Consider the following 20,164-nt stretch of genomic DNA (forward strand, 5'->3'; position numbering starts at 1 on the left):
AGACTGATCACCCGCTGTTGCCTATTAAAGCTGCGAAAGGTCCAGCACAAACTCTGTGGCACGCCAGGAACCAGTGGACGTTGATGCATGGATGCTTTTAGCTTATATCATTTACAAAAGATGCCTTTAATCAGGCAAACCTGGAAGTAAACACGGCCAACATCTCAGAAATAAATGTAATGAATATTTTTTACTTCATCACTTTAAACTTCAGTTATTGCGACACAGTGGGATTTCAATTATAATTATTTCGCTACTTGTTTTCTTTCAAACAAACATTATATCTGCTTCAGCTCATCTTGAGTTTCAATATATTTCATTAGCGTCTCTTGGAAGAACTGGCATGGGGCTGGAATTGAGTTATATATATCCTGAAGTGACTTTTAAAGGAAAATGTTCAACTTGTTTTGCTTCCTGGAGAATGCAATTTAACTGGGGTGAAGCTCACAAAGCCGGGTCACTCTTAGCACATAGTGATCCCCAGCAGAGCCGTCAGGGACTCCCTCCCTCTCTTCATTCAAGCCTAATATTCAAACATAAATTGTAAATTTTCCTTCTTATGAAGACGTACACATCACCTCATGAGAACATCTGTGGTGAATGTCGGCATCTGCGTCTTGAATACGTTGATTTCAGTATTTAAGTGGCAAATTTTTTTTCCATCTTGATACAATTAGTCTGCTTTCCCAACAGCACCTGCTCATGAACATCTGACACCAAAGAATCTTATTTTTAAATCTACAAACCTGCATGAAGGGGATAAAGAACTCATATGGGTTTTAATTACTATACTTACAGTAAATCACAAAGAAAAAATGGCAGTCATGGGAGATGGTTGGCAATGATGTTCTATTCAAATTGGTCTCGTTGCCTCAGTTTATGTTTGAAGAAAGTGAATAAATCGACTGTAGCGCAGAATTTCCCATCATCATTACGCCTTAGGTCCAGAGCCAACCCAAGCCACCATGGGGCCCGAAGAAATATTTAATTTTGGGCCCAGCTAAGTGATATATATTTAGACACAACTAAATAAGTCGGCATAAGGTGTGCAAAATGTACAACCTTACAGAACAAAACAAAAGAAAATTAAATTCAAGTGGAATTCAAACATTATTACACATTTAAAATCAATTAATCTTAATAATCTTGATTTTTTTTTTACATTTTACAGCATAACACAAGTTTTTCTTTAAACCTTTGTGTTGTCTCTGGGTCAAGGTGACCCGAAGACCCGAAAACCGCCACTGCATATGTATTTATGAAAGCCAGTCATTCTGACCCAGAGATGACACCAGGGTTAACAATGTGCAAACTTGAAAATATCACCACCAGCCTAGAACCAAAATAATGTATCATATAGTTTATATGGTTAAACTTAGGCAATACAGTACAATGTTTGACACATGCTAATTTTAGGGGCCCCGCTTAATCCACAATTCTTCCTGGCTGTGAAATAGTTTTTCCTTCCGGTTGCTGTGAGACTTTACAAGAAAGTCGTGTTAAAGTTTCTTGACACCGGTCTTGGTTAGGAATTAATTCATTTATGGCCTTAGTCTTGGTCTCGGTGGTCTTGTTATCGGACTGTGATAGTGGTCACGATACTGGAGATATCTTTGCTCATTTATATTATAATATTAGTGAACAATAATGTCATCAACAAGTCTTAGTCATGTGAGGGAAGAGGAGACAAGAATTTATAACCGATAATATAACTTATAACTTTCACTATACTGGACCATATCATAGAAAAATTGATTGACTAATGACTAATAAAAATATGTCTACTAGACATTGTTCATGAAATGTCAACTTTTTAAACCCTTTTGAACATTTCTTTTACTATTCTCAGGAGAAGGAATTTATCTTGGTGTTTGTGTATTTTATAGGTGTTAGACCATCAACTGGGGGCCATTCAAGGCCCTTGAGCAGATTTCCTGTGGTCCGCCATCTCCGTTATAATGTATCATTAAACAAAACGATGTAAAATTTACCCCGCTTAAAAAAAATGTTTTTAAACAAAAATTTTAGACGTCAAGGAATTTCCCACTATAGGACGAATAAAGGGATTATTTATCTTTACAATCTTTTAATGACAAGATTATGAGTCAAATTAAAATATAAAGACAAAGTAAAGATGATAAATGTTGAAGCTCGTTTTTCATTTATAAAAAAATGTTTTCGCTTTCTGTCCGTGAAGAAGTTCTTTATTTGTTGTTGAAGTGGATAAAGATATAGGAACTTTTAATGGGAACTTCTGAATCAGATAACTATTGGCGTGAAGTCAGTGTTTACATTTGCTCATAGCATTTTCTTTAGCATTATCAAATGTTTGCTTTACTGAAAGAAATTTGGACACATCTTTCATTTAAAACATTTTTTTTAATTTCTTTAATCCAGTCTTTATTAAACCATGATCTATAGTCGTAGCTGGTCAAGTGTACATTCTTAATGTTCGATGTGTTCACTGTAAATTGGAAGTAATTAAGATAATTGTGTTTTTGAGGCTGTTTCAAAATGACACTCGTTTCTAGACCAGTTTTTTTTTTTTAATCATCTCATTTTTTCCTTGCGTTATCTGCCTCCCTTCGCGTCTCCCATAGATCGACCCGGCCGGTCCTCATTTGTTTGCCCAACGTATAATTAGCTATAGGATCGCTCATTGTGTAATTATGTATGTGCAGTTTGATATGTAATTAAAATGGTACCACTACGCTGTGTAATTTGTGCAGTGTGATTACCTATTAACAATGCAAACAGTTGTGCCTAAAAGCCCGTGACCGCCCCTCTCATGGATGTCAGCGAGCTCCTCCGTTCCTATTTACATACCAGCAGGTGCTTCAAAAAAAAAGAAAAAAAAAGAGAGGAAATCTTGTCTCTCCTGCAGCATGCTCGGTACAAACATTAACACTTCTCGTCTCCTCACACGAACACTCCTCTTTGACAGCTTGAGTAATTGCTAAATGTGTTATCATGCAGCTGTTAATCAAGCAGCGACACACTTTAGCGAAACAAAACTAACAAATTCAGTCAGCCGGGAGTGCCGCAACATGGCCGGGGATTATACATCGTGAACCCGTATGCGCACAAAAAAACAAAAAAAAGGAGAGCCGGGTTTGTAAGCAGCTTGTTAGCAAGGTCTTGTAATAAGGGGAGAGGAGGGAGTGTTTTGAGGACACTCTGAGGGAGCGTCGTAATGGAAAGGTTGGGCAACAAACTGTCCTGAAAAAAAGCCACCGTTGCAAATTCCCCGCAAAAATAATTAGATGTTGCTGAAAAGTGCGCTGTTGGGATTAGAGCCTCTGTTTTATTCAATAACGCTTTTTTTTATTTTCATACTCGGCTTGTTCAGGAAGTGCAAAATCAGTGCTCGGCCTCATTACAACACAAGCGTGTGCAGGAGTCTTTTCCAGTGAGGCGCACAATTAGGTTTGAAAAAAACACTATTATTTTAGCTGCGTATCTATAGATGGGAGACTTTGGTCATTCTATAGAAACTATTCCGATATTCAAGACATCCACATTACTCAAGACATGTTTTTCTAGGAAAACCTCAGTCATAGTCACATACATTCATCTTTACCATCCATTTTAGAATTACTGAAGTGACCGCATCTCATTTTTGTACACCTGGTACTACTCGTTCGCCATCATTAGAGTCTGAATTATCTTTATAGCCATTATTAGTAAAGTGTTCCACCAATTATGAAGTTGCATGGGTACAATTGTGCAACATTAAACATGGAAAAAATGGAAAAGAAATTAATAAAAACATTACAAAATACAGTTCAATTATTTAAATAGTGCAGGTTAATAAGTTAGTGTTGTTGTGGCGGGAGATTCTGGTTCTTAATGTATGAGTTTGTTTCCAAACATTTTTTCTGTAAGAAATGTCCTTTCATTTGACATCAGGAATAGAAGTTTCGATATTTCAGATGAAATTAAGGGAGTTATCTTTCAGATATTCATAGTACATTCACAATTTACCTCAGAGTGGCTTCACTGTTAGCCACTCGCTAAGCTACAATTGGATTTTTTTTAAACATTCTTATCTAATGTATTTTTGAGTGTAGCCTATCATTTCCAAATTGAGTAAATTAATCATATGTTGGAATGTGGCCTTGTCTTCTGCAGGTTTTTTAGATAAAAATATGATTCTTCTGCTTAAATATAGATTAATGCTATTTCATTTCACACTCATGTTAGTCTTGAATAGGGTTGGTACCCTAATGTCTACGGTTCTGAAATAAAAGGTAGTAACTAGAATGATTTATTCAGTTTTGTTTGTCATTTTCCCTCATAGATTGTGTTGTCTAATCTACAAACATACAAGATGTATTTTAAATTATAGTCATGATCCACTGCACCTGAACGCCACATAATCGCCTGGAAAAAGTCTAATGCACACACAATTTAACTAATTGTTTTCAAAATCTTTGAAAAATCACTTTGATTAAGGGTTTCAGGCACAGTTTCAAAAGTACCGTTTTGCACAATTATTATTAAAGCCATAAAAATCCATAGTCTTGATTCACTCTCTTATCTCAGTATTGGCTCTTACTTTATCTGAGTTTACTTTGCTTACAAATGTCAGGTTCTCTGGCGAGTTTAGATTGACACTCTCGTATCAATGAATCAATCTGTGTTGCGGATAGGTGTCACGGGTGCAATAGCCAGTAGCAAATACAGCTTGACACCATCATGCGTGGCCTTAGTTCACTGATGCATGTGGTGAGCAGAAAGTGGCCCTTCTGGACCGACAGATGATTCTGATGGAGAGTCAGAGCTGGTTCTTAGGAGAACGGTGACAGGATGCAACACATCACGGTTGGTTTTATTTGTAAAGACCGTCCTCTTCAACATCCGCCATGAATTCCCTTAAAATATGTCCTTCTTTCCTTAAGGGAATCTCTTATGATTAATGTAGAAGTTTGTTTATTAGGTGAAAAAAGTCATCACGATACCGCAGATTTCTTGTCTGGAAGCCAGAGGAGGGGAGTCTTTTTTTTTTGCTTCTTGATTTTGTTTTCCTCTTATGTAGACACAAAACCATTTCATGTTCTGCTAACCCTACAACCCTTCAGTGTGCGACCTTTCTTGCAGTACACAAAATAGCTTTTAACGACAGTAAACTCCCTCATGTAGCAGCATCCCCCCAGAGTGCTTCAGCAGCAGGTCTGACATCCACCGTATGGATGATTAGCATCATTAGAGCGTCAGCTGCTCCCTCTCACCGAGACACTCAGACGCTCCACTGTGGCTCTTCAAGTGCGTTGCACTGATGTAGATTAAATGGTGCGACGCTCAAGGCATTACAGTGATTAATTCATGACCAAAAGTAGGGCAAAAGTGAGAGACTCCAAAGGTCTGGGCCTCCCAAAAAAAAAAGATGGTACGAGATGTGTGAACTCTGGGACAATTGTTAGTGCAACAACATGTCTCACACTTTTTTGATGCTTTAAAGTTTGTACAAAAACGTGTTGTGAGAGTATGTGGTCAATCAAAGTTATGAAGTGAGGGAGGCCAAGAAGAGAGTGACGGTAGGGTGGATTGTGTGAAATGATGTATGACTGACAGCAGGGGGCTTCTGTGACAAGTTTAATGAAGACATTATTTTTCAGGGACTGGTCCTCAGTGAGAAACAGCAAAAAATAAACTAGCGTAAAATATACTTCTCTCCATAACGCTGAATCAGCAGTAGCCCTGGGCTACTCTGCAACAATATGGCCCCATGTAGAGTTTGTTTTTTTTACACATTTTTCTGCACTGTAAAGGTTTATTTTTTGAGTAAACTTGGCCAAAAACAAGCCTCTAGTTTAAAGAGTCTCAAGCTACCTGGCGAATAAAATAATATGTCACTATAAAAATCATTTCACACAAAAGTAATGTGTAAGTAACTTAAGGCCTGTGGACCTAGGGGTCAGGTTGTTAATACAGGGGATATATTGCAATATTCTTTTTTGCTATACTATATCGACTGTATCTATTTTTTTATATATATAAAATTGGAAACATTTATTTTTGTTTGTTTTTTTGCTTTAAAATCATATTTTATTTTATAACAGTACTTTAATGATTTAGGGTTCAATAAAGTGTTTTTGTTGTAATTAATCTTCTGGCTGCTTGGTGGCAGCAGTCATTACGTCCTCTCCAGCTAAAGGAACAATGAAATCCTGAGAAATCACTGTGATGACTGAGGACGAGAGGATACGGTCGCCTCCAGCAGCTTGTAAAGCTGATGTTTGGACTTATTTTGGTTTGAAAACAAAGAGTCAGTCAAGTCACACTATCGCAGTATATCGTATTGTTGTCCCTGTATCGTGACAAGTATTGTTTCGCCCGATTCTAGCCATTAAGTTCTTTAACTTCATTAACCAACTTTATTTAATCGTTGTCTTTGTTCTGTTGCAGCTCCTCTGACCGACAAGCCACCAAAGATCCTGTTTCCTTCAGAAAACAAGATTAGCAACATGGAGCTGCAGCTAGGTAAGTGAGCCATGGGATTTCCTCCAGCGGTAGTCGGCTTTATGTGTCATTTTCAAATGACAAGAAATGGATGACTTTACAAATCCTCTTGAACGCACCTCCAGGCACTAGAAGCGGATTGATGGTGGCACTTTTATTTGCTGGAGAGAAAGGCACAAGCGTAGCGATTGTCGAAGCATTTTTCCGTATATGCTAATGCCGGGCGCTAATGTCCCTCGGCTGTTTTGTCAACAATGGTGAGCCCATATGGTGCCAGGCCTCCATACGCTGGCTCGCCACATGGAGAAGCCGCCGCTGTCTGTCGCTGCTGTTTGTCTTCCTTGACGTGGGGTTACGCTGGACCCAATGTCGGTGCAGGAATGTGTTTGTTTTTGTTCTGTGCGAGCGTATTGCTTGATTTCTGGGCACAATCCGCTCTACACATGGCGCTTGGAATAACAAATGTCCATGTCACAGGAAAACACAATATGGAGGAGACTGCTCGCGATCACAGAATTGGCAGACGACGCGGCAAGAGAGACATGGAGGAAAATAAGTTGTGATGATTAGCCGAGAGGTAGGATTCCTGTCCTGCAGCGAGTGTTGATGTAAATCAGGTAGCTGTTTAAAAATATTCCCACAGTTGGCTGACCAAGAGTGAAAAATTGCTGCGGTTGATAAACTGACATATCAGAGTGCGCGCACATACATAAGCGGCTTGTACAATACATACCCGGCAGCTATTTTCCCTGCTTGTCTTCTGCTTGATCTTTAGTGGTGCAGAAATGGATGTGTGTGGGCTCAGGCTTGTTCAGAACAGCGATCCAACTTTCCTACTTTTATATAAGTAAAACTATTTGAAAAAGGAACACCAGGTCTCAGAGCTTCATAGCAGAAAGAAGGAAGGTTTCGATTCAAGCTTGAGGCAACTGAGTGCTCAAGTTGTTTCCACCAATAATTCTGGTTTCCTCCCACAGTCTGAAATCAATTTGCATTAAAGTATTTTTTATTTGTTCCATCCATTTTTGTTTTGGGGAATATATTATTTTCTAGACCAGGGTCACCTTGAAAAGACATCTTGGAAATGCTTGGAACAGTACTCTGGTCAAAAGGCGGATTTTGGGTTATCTCAAATATGATTGGGTGGTTAGGCCACACCCATTTAGTTGAGGCTAAAATGGCTAATACTTGCTCACTTGCCAACGTGCCTTATTATACAAATTCAGGGAAACTGATTGATGTAATATAATCAGAAGAGAAATTTTGAGAAAACAGTATACCATGGTTTCTTATGTCCTGATAGAGATATGTGTATTGATTGTCAGATGAAGCTTCATGAAGTAGTGTCATTATTTTCAGAGTCCACTAGATGGCATTTTTAAACTGATAGCGCCACCTACTGACCTCTTAAGAACAAGACACTGCTTCATGAAGCTTCATCAACCCATCAGTAGATTTGTTTTAGATAAGTTTAAAGACTGAAGCCAGTTTTTCAGTAGGCTGTAAATATTTTGTTTTTTTTGTTCGTAAAAAAATGTGAATTCCTGTCTTTCTGCAGCCAACCTCAAGGGCATACTTGAACTGTGGCATTTTGCGCTTGAGCACTGGCTTTACTTTTTCAGAACCAGATGTTGCCCCTTGGGTTAAACATATACTCAGTCATAACTTAAAAACAAAAGCATTGGTTTGGCACCAGTATCAGATTTCACCTAAACAAAACCAATCCAATTCCAATGTTCGATCTCATCAAAAGTTTGATTCCTGTAATCCTGCTCATTCTTATCACATTTCTCTTCTTCTAAAAAAAGTTCTTCCACGTGGAATTAAACACTGTAAAATGTTAGAACCAGTCGGTTGCAGTTATACGTCGGGAATAAGAGCGATGAATCCAAAAAAAGAAAGTCATAGCAGCAGAGAAAGAGTGTCTTGCATCAAGCCCACACAGGCTCCCAGCAGAGACTAAAACACAGAGACACTGAGGTAAATATTTTATAGTAGGGCTCCATTTTGTCTGCAGAGAAATCGTCTCTCCCTCCTGATTCCCTTTTATTTAGCTTTATTTATTCATCCTGCCCTCCCTTTCTGTTTGTTGAGCCTTGCCCTGGAACACTTCATGGAGCGAGATGTCAGATTTATGACGGCCTCGGTGTGTACAGAGGGAGACTGGTCCCATATGGATAGCGCCAGATAAAGTAGAGATAAAGAGACGGGATCCAGTAGGGGTTGGTGGAGGCACCATAAAAAAACAGAGGTGTTCACGGGGAGATAAATGTGACGCTGGCGGAGAGAGAAAAAAAAGTCAAACTGGCTTTATCTTCTGGCTTTATCTTCAGGTCTCATGTAAATTGCGTGTAAAAAAACAGACTCATTCAGGCATAAATAAAACAGGCTGGCAATCAGAAAAGAATTGCGGCAACGAGCGGAAATGAGAGACAATGAAGCAGACGGAGAGACGGTGGATATATAAATCACAGTGGATCAACTGGAGCGTTGCGAGAGATAGAAGAGAGGTGTTGATTGGTGGATCAAAATGTCATCGTCTGCTGTGCGTTACGAAGGGCCACAAGGAGACACAAGAGTTCAATATTTCACTCCAACAGGATTTCTGTTGCAACATCCAGTTGCACCAACACAGACAGAAAATATGAAGGATAATATTAATGATGCCTTTATTTAAGGTTAAACAGGGAACATTTGGAGACGTTCACACTCTCTGGGTGTTATCTTTAACAGTTCTTTTAAATGAAGTATCATCTTCGAGCTTATAGGCGACAGTGTGCGTGTAAGTGTTTAGCATTTATTTTTATTTTTTTTGTCATTGACAGTCATTTACATTTATAATGAATTAATCAAGATCATAGAAACCATGGTGATTGTGCAAAACAGCCAGGATTGATCCACAGTTGTTGGTGAAGAGTAAAATGGGTGACAAGAAAAGAGGAAAAACCCTTAACTTGTGAACTTGTGATTCACTCTCAATGTTAACTTTTTATGAGTTTGACATTTACATGCACCGGGTCATGTCTTTCTTACTAATTCATACTTGTAGTTCAATCGTACAACTGTTTATGTTTAATTAAAACAATCTTCTGTTTTGCTCTCCTGGTGACGAGATCAACTAGGATTAATAGCGGCGCAAGCTTGTCAATGTTAAAAATATAGAGTAACAAGTAAATTGAGCGCTTGTATGACAGCTAGAGCGCGTTTATTACATGTTGAACACATGTGTATGACTGGTTGGGCGCGCAGCATAGTGATTTTGCACAAGAAAACAACCAAGACACACTCGCTCAAAACAGTGGCGGTAATCTTACTCCATAGCCATCCGCTATGATGTGATGTGCGTCGTTTATCCCAACCCGTGATCACGCAATGACGTAAATCCGCCCATGGTGTCGGCTCAGTCGGCGCAGAGTCATGAAAATGTGTAAACAAGTCACCCACCAGGTAATCTCCGGATTATAAGGCGCACTGTTGTTTTTTGAGAAATTGATAGGCTTTTAAGTGCGCCTTATAGTGCGGCAAATACGATATTAAGATCTATTTTAGAACATTGAGTTATGTATTTTATTTTAATCAATAATTAATTATTTTGAGTAGGTTGGGTAAGTTAGTTGGGACTAACTTTAACTTGCAGCAGTTCCACGTTGATGATCACAAACCTCAGTGACGCCGGAGCGTCAGGCCACCAGAAGAATGTAAATCAGTGCACAACGTGAACACGTCGATGTCTTTACTGCAAATCACAACCTCTCTTGTCACACACTCCGGTTAGAAAGTGACTCTTCATAGATTTCCTATCCTGGAAGGTGAGAGGCGGTGGTGGGGGGGGGCTTCATCTGAATCCGCTCGAGGCGTCTTCACTCCTTGATCTCAGTCGCACGCTTACACGCTTGCTGGTATTCTCGTGTGCCTTCGCACCATCGGAGTGCGTGGGTCACACAAATGCTTGGGGCGCGTTTCTCTGTATCACTGGGATAATTGAAACTGATAGAGGATTTTACTTTTACACATACAGCCAGCAGATCAATGCACTCTGGGGGACAGGAATTACAATCCATTATTTCAGAGAGAAAAGCTCGATAATAACCGACGGGAGACTGAAGGGGGGCAAAACTGATGACTTTAGCACTGCTGGGCTACATGTTGTTCAGCTAGTAATGTCCATGCTAATTACATGTCCAAACACCGAGCACCTTGTGGGTAATACCCCAGGAAGGGTAGACAATAACAATGAAGAGCTTAGAAATTTACAAAAGTGAAACATTTTATACTAAACACAACAGTGTGTTAGCGAGTTACCAGGTAGATCTGATCACGAGTCTGCAGAACAACACTGTACAAGAAGGGCTTTGAAGTTTTTGATTATTGCAGCTTTTAATTGTTGTTGATTTAAGTGTGTCTTAAATAGATGTTGGACCTCTATTGTTCTCATCAGTATGAGTCTGTTTGTACAAAACTCTTTTAATAAAGATTTTTACATTAAAAAATGTGCTTAAGTCCCACCCACTGAAAACACTTAGTGAGATTAAATCTTGTTTACCATAGCCACACCCACTCTGATGTGATAGGTCAAGCATCGAGGTTTGTCACCACGCGTGATCAATCCCGGAAGTCTCCATCCTCAGAACAGCGACTTGTTGTACAAATAAAGTGGGGTGTGATGGCTGGACTAGGAGTAAATACATTATTTATTTACATCACAATGGTCTCATAACCTCGAGTTTTCAGACAGGGGAGAACTTTGTAAAGTAACTTCAAAACATCATCTTGATGAGAGACTTACTTTATTAGTTGGCCTTGAGCAATAAATAATTAGCATAAAGATACTTTTTACATGTAAAATCATTCACATAATAGCATCATTCTCAAAGGAAAATGATTGCTGATGGGATGAATAGCAGATTATATTGTTTATGGTGTTTGTAAAACCATCTGTATCCAGTAAGGTTTTGAAGGATTCATCCCTTTCATGTATGGCTTCTACAGCTACAGCATACGATCCCTGTTCCGTCTAGAAAATAAATGTTGCTTCCTTAAAATGTGCTGCTGTTAGTCTTTCAACAGTATAAGGGTTGCTCTAGTTTTTAACAACCCATATGGTCTGACATGGTTTTGTGTTGTGGTTTCTGAAGACGATAATGCTGAATGAAGATTTACCTTTATTAGTTGATTCTTTCTGAACTTGTGAATTCAGACCACAAAGGGATCATCTTTTTTAAATTTTCTTTTGATCAATGTCTATCAATCTTTTATTCTCCCCTTCTATGGGTCTGATTGTTTATATTCTGTTTGTTCTCGGCTCTCCTTTAATTGCCGTATGAAACAGGCTTCAGGATTCGATTTTGATGTGCTGCACCCCTCACCCCCCCTCCTCTAACCTCATTGCAAGCCCTCAGTTTTGGTCTTTTTACTTTGGACATGCAGTGAAAGTGCATAGATCTTTTAAAGATGATCACATTATGTATTCATGTATTTGAATTTTTTGTGTTTGCTGTTCGGATAAAAAGGGAAGATGGTAATGATAAAGGTTTGGGCGATTATGGTAATGGGGACAAAAAAACTTGTTGAGAGTTGTTAGAGTCGACGAGGATGTGGTTGGATAGCTTTGCATTTTCAATCGCGACAAAAATTCATTGATGTGACTTGCTGGTTTGTAGATGAGAAGAAGGATGTGACAGATTCTGTCCAGTGCTGTTATCAGATGTTACAGATATGCTGTTGCACGATAATCCAGATCTCTTCCTGAATCTAGAACGACAGACCCGCCAGAAGGACCAGTATTAACAGACAAATGTCACCTGTTTCTACACAAACTGAAAAACATCCTTTCTATCTTCCTCATATGAAATCAACCATCTTGATGTAAAGAGACAGGCATGTGTTAATGTGTGCGCACGACTTCCCCAAACAAGCCAAAGGAATATGAAATGAATTTCGACATTTATTGTACAATGTTTGTTGAAAATCAAGCGAACCTGAAGTCATCTTATGCAGAGTGGAGCCAAAACTAACAGTGCAAAATACACAACAGTACATTTTACAGTTTATTCAGAACAAACAACAGAACAAAGGATGTCTTCCTCCGGGAGGAAAACACAAACGAAAAACTGAGGGTAAACCTGAATCAGACAGAACTCTCAGCAGATAATTTTACCTACTTACATTTTATTATACATATTTATTATAATTATATTTGACCTACACTGCTGTGTCTTATTGGAAAAATAAAATAAATCCCGAAGGAGACCTTCTGAGGGATCAATAAAGTTCTACCTAACCTAACCTAACCTAACTTAGAAGAGTGGACGATGTGACACTGCGGACTGGAACCAGGAACATGACAAGGGGAGGGCGTTAATGTAAAAACTTGGTGTTAATATGGTGTTGTAGTTCTCAAGACTGATTCCATTTTTTCGTGGTCATGGTCTTTTTCGTTTTGCCCAGTTTTGTGGTCTCGAAGCATAAAGGCTTGTGATTATTTTTCCACTTCTTGATGAAATTAGCTTTACTTTTGAAAATATTGGTTCACAATAACTAGTTCATTTCTCATTTTATTTATTGTTAATACTCAAAGGTTAAGACTTTAAGTTTACTGAAATTAAACTAGTCTTAAACTAAAAACATAACTAGAGTCTACGAACTCTGTCCTAGTCTTGGTCTCGCCGAGGCGGTCTTGACTGAAAGTCAATAATATCAAAAGAGAGTGTCTGTACATATAAATGGTATATTTTCAAATAGACTATTAGTCATATGAATGAAGATATAAATGTTCCTCAATGTTGGTTTGTATTTGCGAGGAGTTATCAACGCACCATGGTGGTCCCTGTAAAATATTTTCCTTGAGTCCCACGGTGTTTACATGAAAAGTATAGGTAGAGTCGGAGGAGAAAGGAGGTGTAATTAAAGTGTAAAGTTAAAGAGTGAAATATCTGCCATCTGGGTGTGTATTTTTGTGTCAATCATGATGGTAATTTCTTATTTTTAGAAGATGAATAATCAAAAATCAGGTGAATTTGGGACATTTTTTAAGACTCAAAGGCTGAATAGAGATGAAAATAGAAGGATTACGGCATTTATCTGAACCCTTAATTCAACTCTAACAACTAAATCCAACGTTGATGGAGGGTGGGGAGGGGTGGGGGGACCCAAAGGACGACACAACTTAAAAGGTCATGTTGCATCAAACGGTGCGCAATCTCAGTCCCATTGTTCATGCTAGACAGTCCCACAGTGACTCAGTGTTAAGTAACCCTCTGTTCCTATTATGGTAACTAGCATGTCAGCAAAACAAAGCTAAGTGTTTAACTGTGTGAATGGTTGTTATTAATCACAGAGTCTGACGCTGAGAGCCCAAGCCTGCAGTATGATAAATGAACCCACGGCACCTCTGCACATGCCTGACAGGGAGGAGGAGGAGGAGGAGGAAGACAGGAAATGATTAAACACACCGCGTAGACGAGGGCAACACATTGCAGGCAATAAAGATACACACACAAATACTGAAAAATACCAGCCGCAGCTCCGTGACTGTCGCTTTGACATTCACCTCTGGCAGCGAGGCCACGAGGAAGACGAGTGACTGGAGCTCCAGCGATGTGTCCAGCATGTTAGTTTTAATAGACCTTATCAACTTTTAAAGCCGATTCAGCATGTTGAGTCAGTGGTGGAGGCAGTCAGTGAGAAAGAGCTGTCTGGCTGCCGGTTCACTCCAGTGCTTTTTTCACCCATTTAGTGTGCTTTTCTGCTCCGTTTTTCTCCTCAAGCTCAAGAAAACTAAAACTTTAGAGTGACACTTCCGCTCAGTTGAGTTCCTAGTCCAGATTTCACTCCTACTCTAGTGTCATTTGACTCTTATTCTTAATATTTCTTATTGTAGATTTCCATATTATTTAACATATCCAGAGGTCAGGGCCTCATGGTGGCGTGAAAGTAAAATGTTCTGTGTTGAGCTTGTATGTTGTTCTTGTGCTTCCATAGGTTTACTTTGGGCACTCCGGTTTCCTCCCACAGTCTAAGAACATACAGCCTTCGATTAAGTGCTAAGTTGTCTGTAGGTGTGAGCGGTTGTTTTTCTCTATGTGTCCTGTGAATTTATTTTAACCTGTCCAGGGTGTCTTGCGCTTTTTACCCTAAGTAGCTGGGATGGGCTCCCACCTGATGCTACTCTTATAATAAAAAATAAATTCTGAAGCTCCTGATATATATTATAGAACATCTATTGACTATGTTCAAAGTTAATTATTTTTATTCATGATTATAAACAGAAATAAACAACATTCCTCTGCTTTCAAATCACAACTTTAATCTGTTAACCTCGCCTTGACGACTTGAAATACAGTTGAATATGGCACGTTTTGCGAGTCTCTACGGAGGCTAATTAACTAAAAAGGCTATAACAATAAAAAGTTATAATAATTCAGGGTGTTTGCAACTGTTTTGATTTATCTTTTTTTTAATTATTTTAAAAAGGACCATTATTTTGTACTTTACACATGTCCATTGATCCTAATTATTCAGCTTTCTGTCAATATCCAGGTGTTTTTGTCTGGTGTGGTAGGACTTGAAACATTCCTGAATGAAAACTGAAACTAATATTTCTTCATGATTCATTTGAATTAGAAAGAAAGCCTTCTAGTGAAGACAACAACATTTTCTTTGTTACACTCTACAACATTGCTCTCTCTCTTTCTTTGTCTCACTCCCTCTCATTATTCATTCCATACATCATTGGAAAGAAGTGATTTTCAGTTTGTTTTTTTTCAGAGCCCATTTAACTTTTAACACAAGTGCTTTATGTGTTGGGTGTATAGAATAAACAAATCGTTGTGTTGTTGTGGCAATTTTTTAATTTACACGGCAAATCTTTTCAGCAAAAATAAGGGGTACGAGGCTTATTGTATGACAAAATATTTATCTGCATTAGGAAAATGTGCTTTCCGATGAAATTAAAGCTTAGTAGTTTCAACAAATGTTTTACTGACATGGAACTCTTTTTTAGAGATTCTGCATTATATGGTTACCATATTTTGACATCATTGTAATTTGTTCACATTTTAGTTTCCTAATAATCATTGGTTTAAGCTCAAGCTATTGATTTCATGATTTTCTTCACTATGTTATTCTGACTGGAGAGTCTGTACGTGTCATGTGCCTACATCAGTGTCTGAGTTTTAGGAAATTGCAGTTACATTGCTCTGACATTAGAGGGAGCCAGAAACCGTTTTGAAACACAACAGATTGAGCCTTTAAGTAATAGCAACGGACATCTAAGAAGTATCGGCGCAACTAATGACTGGTATCTTTCTGCATCTTTTCCAGAACATATTTGTGCTGTTAGAGAAAACATGAGCACATAGACTGGTCTCGCTAGCAACATACAAACCTTTATAATCAGAGTGGTTTGTTATCAGAAATGGATTTTGGAAAGATCACGGAAGCAATAACAACAATATAATGTAATAGTGTATTGAGTAGCTCAGCGTTAAAATGGGGATGTGGACTACAGTTGAGTCTTAAGTGTCGACTCCTTTACCTGAACAAGAAGGTCTGAGATAATCCTGATCATTTCACCTTACTGAAGTGAACATCACTCTGTTGATACAAAGATGGCAGACAGAGTGAGAAATAATGAGAGCTGTCTCTCTTTTCTAAGGACTTCTCCCTTTAAAAGCTTCCCTTTTATCCTTATTGACCGCCCCCCAGCGCTCAGTCGTGGTCACTGGTAAGGTCAACGCGTTTCCTGTCAGAGAGCAGGTACAGTAGGCAGAGAGCCCGGAGCTTATGTAAGCCACGCCACAGACAAGGACATTTAGTAAGAAGATGAATGGAAGAATGATTAGCAGATGGAGGATGTTGGCACTGGGAAGCACCAGTACAACTAAGTAAGAGGTGGTAGGGGGGGGGGTACAGCTTTGCCATTCACTTTGAAGCTTGTACCACTTGTGTCGGTCTTACATAACAGAGAAATGAAGAAAACAAGTTCCAGAAGAAAAAAAAACAGCATCCAGAGGAAAAAAAAGAGGAAGACAAGTAAAAACTTCCAAACTTCGGAGCTGTGATGTTTCCAGCCAGCTGCGCTTTGAGCGAGGGAATTAGTCAGCGTGTGAGTCGACGACGAGGGGGTGAAAGAGCAGGAGAGGCATCAGTCAATACTGAGAAGAGATACAAGAAGTTGAGAAACAAATGGTGGTTACAAAAAGAAGGAGGATAAACAGAAACGGAGCAAGAGGGACCTCAGTCAGCTTCTGATTCCCGGAGGACCATCTACAGCATCTCGCTATCTTTTCTTGTTTTTCTTCTCGTTACATAAGCAGATCACAGCATCTGAGGCTCTACTTCATACACTCTCCGTGTTTATCTAAGGTTACAGCGCCACTTGAGCACTTCCAGGATGAAACGGTCGCCCTGAACATTCTTTCACCGCATGTTTTTCTTTATAAAGGAGAATCATTCCTCCTCAAATATGGTCCATCGGACCAAAATTTATTTGTTTTCATGAACATATTGCTCCATTTATGTAGTAGGTTTACGTCAAATTAGTATTAGTTACTACTTATTATTTAAGAATATATGCATTTTTGTACACTTGAGTTCATGCCCTAATGCAAGAAAGGACCACATATGAGACTTAGATCCTACCCTTTGAACTTGATCTGTTTTGGGATCTTCAGTCGCACCAATGAGCAAAGGAGATTAGCTTCATACCGGGTGCATATCCTCTGTCCATCGTCATCCGCTTATCTGTCGCCAAAGTTTCCATATTGCCTCAATGTAAATCACAGTTTGCTTTAGCAAGCTAGCAACGGGTTTATTGGTACGGCTATGTTGGGCAAAGAGTGAGTTCAAGAAAAAGTGGCCTCTGGATTGGTAAACAAAGATGCTATGTTAGGTTATTTCAAAATTTTAAATGACTTTCTCAAAGGGACACTAATTTGAAAACCCAACTCTCCTGACTCACTCACATGTTTCAAACATTAAAGTCTTCCTCTCCAAGATTCAGTAAGTCCCTCATCATGATCATGTTTTAAACTTTTATAAAGTTCTCCCCCGTCTAAAATCTCAGCAAACAAAGGTTACGAGAGTCAAGTCCATTATGATGTAATAATGGCTTCACTCCAGCCAGCTGTAATCACGGCCTGCTTTGTTTATACAACAAGTTCCTTGGAGGTGGAGACTTCCGGAACTGATGACGCGCGTTGACGAACCTCAAAGTTTTACCAATCACAGCAGAATGCGGTTGTGTTTTCAGTGGGCGGGGCTTAATAACATTTTCTAAAGTAAATATTTCAATAAAAAGAGAGTTTAGTACAAACAGACTCATACTGATGAGTACAATAGAGTCCAACATATATTTAAGACAAACTTAAATCAACGCAATAGTTGATCTTTAACGACTTATTATTTGTTTTGTGTTCAATTCATAATGTCATATTAATCGCACACATTTATTTGATAACTTGTTAATTTATTGATTACATTTATTTTATTCATTCATGCAATTTAACTTCAGCTTCATACTTTTAGTTGAATCAACTGTTTAAATGTATTTAATTCCATTTTGAAAGCTGTAGTTGTTGTTTTTTTTGTGAAACATCTGTAGTCGTTCTGCAACATCAATCCATGCTTCTTTTATTTTGAAAATATAAATGCCTAGCCTCTTACTTTTAGTCATGTATGTCTAAGATGTTATGGGATTTTTGTGTTGTTGAGACTAACTCTATATATTGTAGTTGAACGTGAAGTTTGTATTCAAAGTTGTCTAGTTCAGGTGAATTCACAGTCAATAGTAACACCTTTTAAACCGATTTTTGTTGTTCACGAGGAGGTGAGTCACACGCCTTCCAGACAGACAGATGACGCTGCTTGAGGTGTCAAAAATCTGTTCAATTATTTCATTTTAGGGTGAAAAAAAAACTGCTACACTTTATTTCCTTCGCAAACAACTTGAGTCATTTGAAAAACAGCATCTGTCCTCATGAGCAATTCAACTTAATATTCAGAGGAAGACAAGCGGAGAGAATATGACGGAGACGAAACCACAGGAGTTTTAAATAATCGATCAATTTGAAGAAGATCAAAAGGTTTTGTTTATATTTTTTGGTGTTGCTAGAAAACTAAATATATTTTTTTATATTTCTTTTGGAACTTTATTGTGTAGCTTAATTGGTTGTGGACTCATTTTAAGTTTAGAACCATATTATTATTAATAATACTATTGTTCACATATAGGGTCACATTATTTTAGCCAGTCTGTTGTTATCAATTGTGATATCTGATTTTTTTTTCTCAGGTCGTTATGACTAAATTGTTTATTTTCTTTACGTCTGTTGCTTATTGCAGTTTTCCAAAACCTTTTTTTGTACCGTGGACTGGTTAAATGTCAGGCTCATATTCACGGACCGATATTAAAAACAAGTGGAAATACAATAGCATGTCCTGCAAAAAACTACAATTAAGGGGAAGAAAAAATCATCTCACCGTAACGCTGAACCAGTAAGAGCTGGTTACAACAACATGTTTGTGTATTTGCATCTATGTATACTTGATTGTATGCTGACCATGGTGTTCTGTACGTGTGTGTCTCCTAGTTTGAAGAGTGACTTTTTGTTTTAACATTATTTAAATGGAATGATGACTTTGAAACATAAATTTAGTTTCTGAAGAGCTTGTGTTTTACTCACTTTTACTAGTTATTTAGTTATTTACGAGAATATCAGTTTTCTTATTTTAAATGAAACATATTTTAGGCACTAATACAAAATAGAACATTTTTCCTTTCTGTTCAGCTGTGAAACAAACTGTTGCAGTGCATCATGGGACTTCTAAAAAAGAAGAACCACGTGTTTATAATCTGTTATAAGAAATACAATGAAATTATGTTGTGGGCCATGTATAGTTACCGTTGAGGCGAGGTGTGGCCCCCGGACCTTAAGTTTAACTCTTTTTTAAGATATTTAAGACGTCTTTTTTTGTGTTACGTTGGACAATTATTTTATCTTGTTTTTGTGATATCTGTAAACCAACACGCATATTTTTTTTCATCATCTCCTCTTTTTAGACGGAAATCACTAAATATGTGATGAAAGCATCTGTAACCTCTGTTTAAAAGTACATTCGTTCAGTTTTCTCCGCATTAAAAAAATCCACCTAACATTCCTTACCTCCAACATTTCCCCGCTCCGGCGTTTTTTGTTTTATTTATTTTTTCAATTGACAATCAATCTTCATGATTCCGCCCTCACTTACAGCAACTCCTGTTACCATGGAGATCAGGAGCTGTTGCCGTAGGGCTACGTAGACGAGATTACAGCGGAGCGTGTGTTGGCATCCGTCTGCAGACGGTTCATCTTTAATTGCCTTCTGCAATCTGCATCCTGAGCACAGTTTAGGAATTCCACAGGCCCAGCGTGGGGTAAATGGCGAAGACTCATTTACAAGCGCTCTAATGGACTCTTCGTCTTTGTCTTTCTCCATCGTCTTCCTCGCTCCTGCTCTGTAAACACTGGATCAGAACTAAAGTGCAATTACAGAGGCGAAGTGGTTTGACGATAATTCAGTGAACAAACAGAGTTTTAGAGACATAATTATCTTCAATGCACTATCAACTTTAAGTGTCGCTGGATCGTCACTTGTTGGGTTCTTTTGTTGCCAGATAACTCGTTTTCACGAGCGACAAAGCAACTTCCAGGGAGAAACACGG

General features: G+C 38.4%; 1 protein-coding gene across 4 annotated transcripts in view; it reads left to right on the forward strand.

The window, feature by feature from the left end:
* The window catches only part of il1rapl1a (interleukin 1 receptor accessory protein-like 1a), a 199,489-nt gene that overhangs the window by 132,052 nt on the left and 47,273 nt on the right, over nucleotides 1-20,164 (forward strand). For all 4 annotated transcript variants that reach the window (XM_087804153.1, XM_087804155.1, XM_087804154.1 and 1 more), the window contains one exon: nucleotides 6,409-6,483. In XM_087804153.1, the coding sequence (XP_087660279.1) occupies nucleotides 6,409-6,483 (75 nt within the window). The remainder of the gene's footprint in view (nucleotides 1-6,408; nucleotides 6,484-20,164) is intronic.

Source organism: Callionymus lyra, chromosome 12 (genome assembly GCF_982586985.1).
Source record: "Callionymus lyra chromosome 12, fCalLyr1.hap1.1, whole genome shotgun sequence".
Lineage (NCBI taxonomy): Eukaryota > Metazoa > Chordata > Actinopteri > Syngnathiformes > Callionymidae > Callionymus > Callionymus lyra.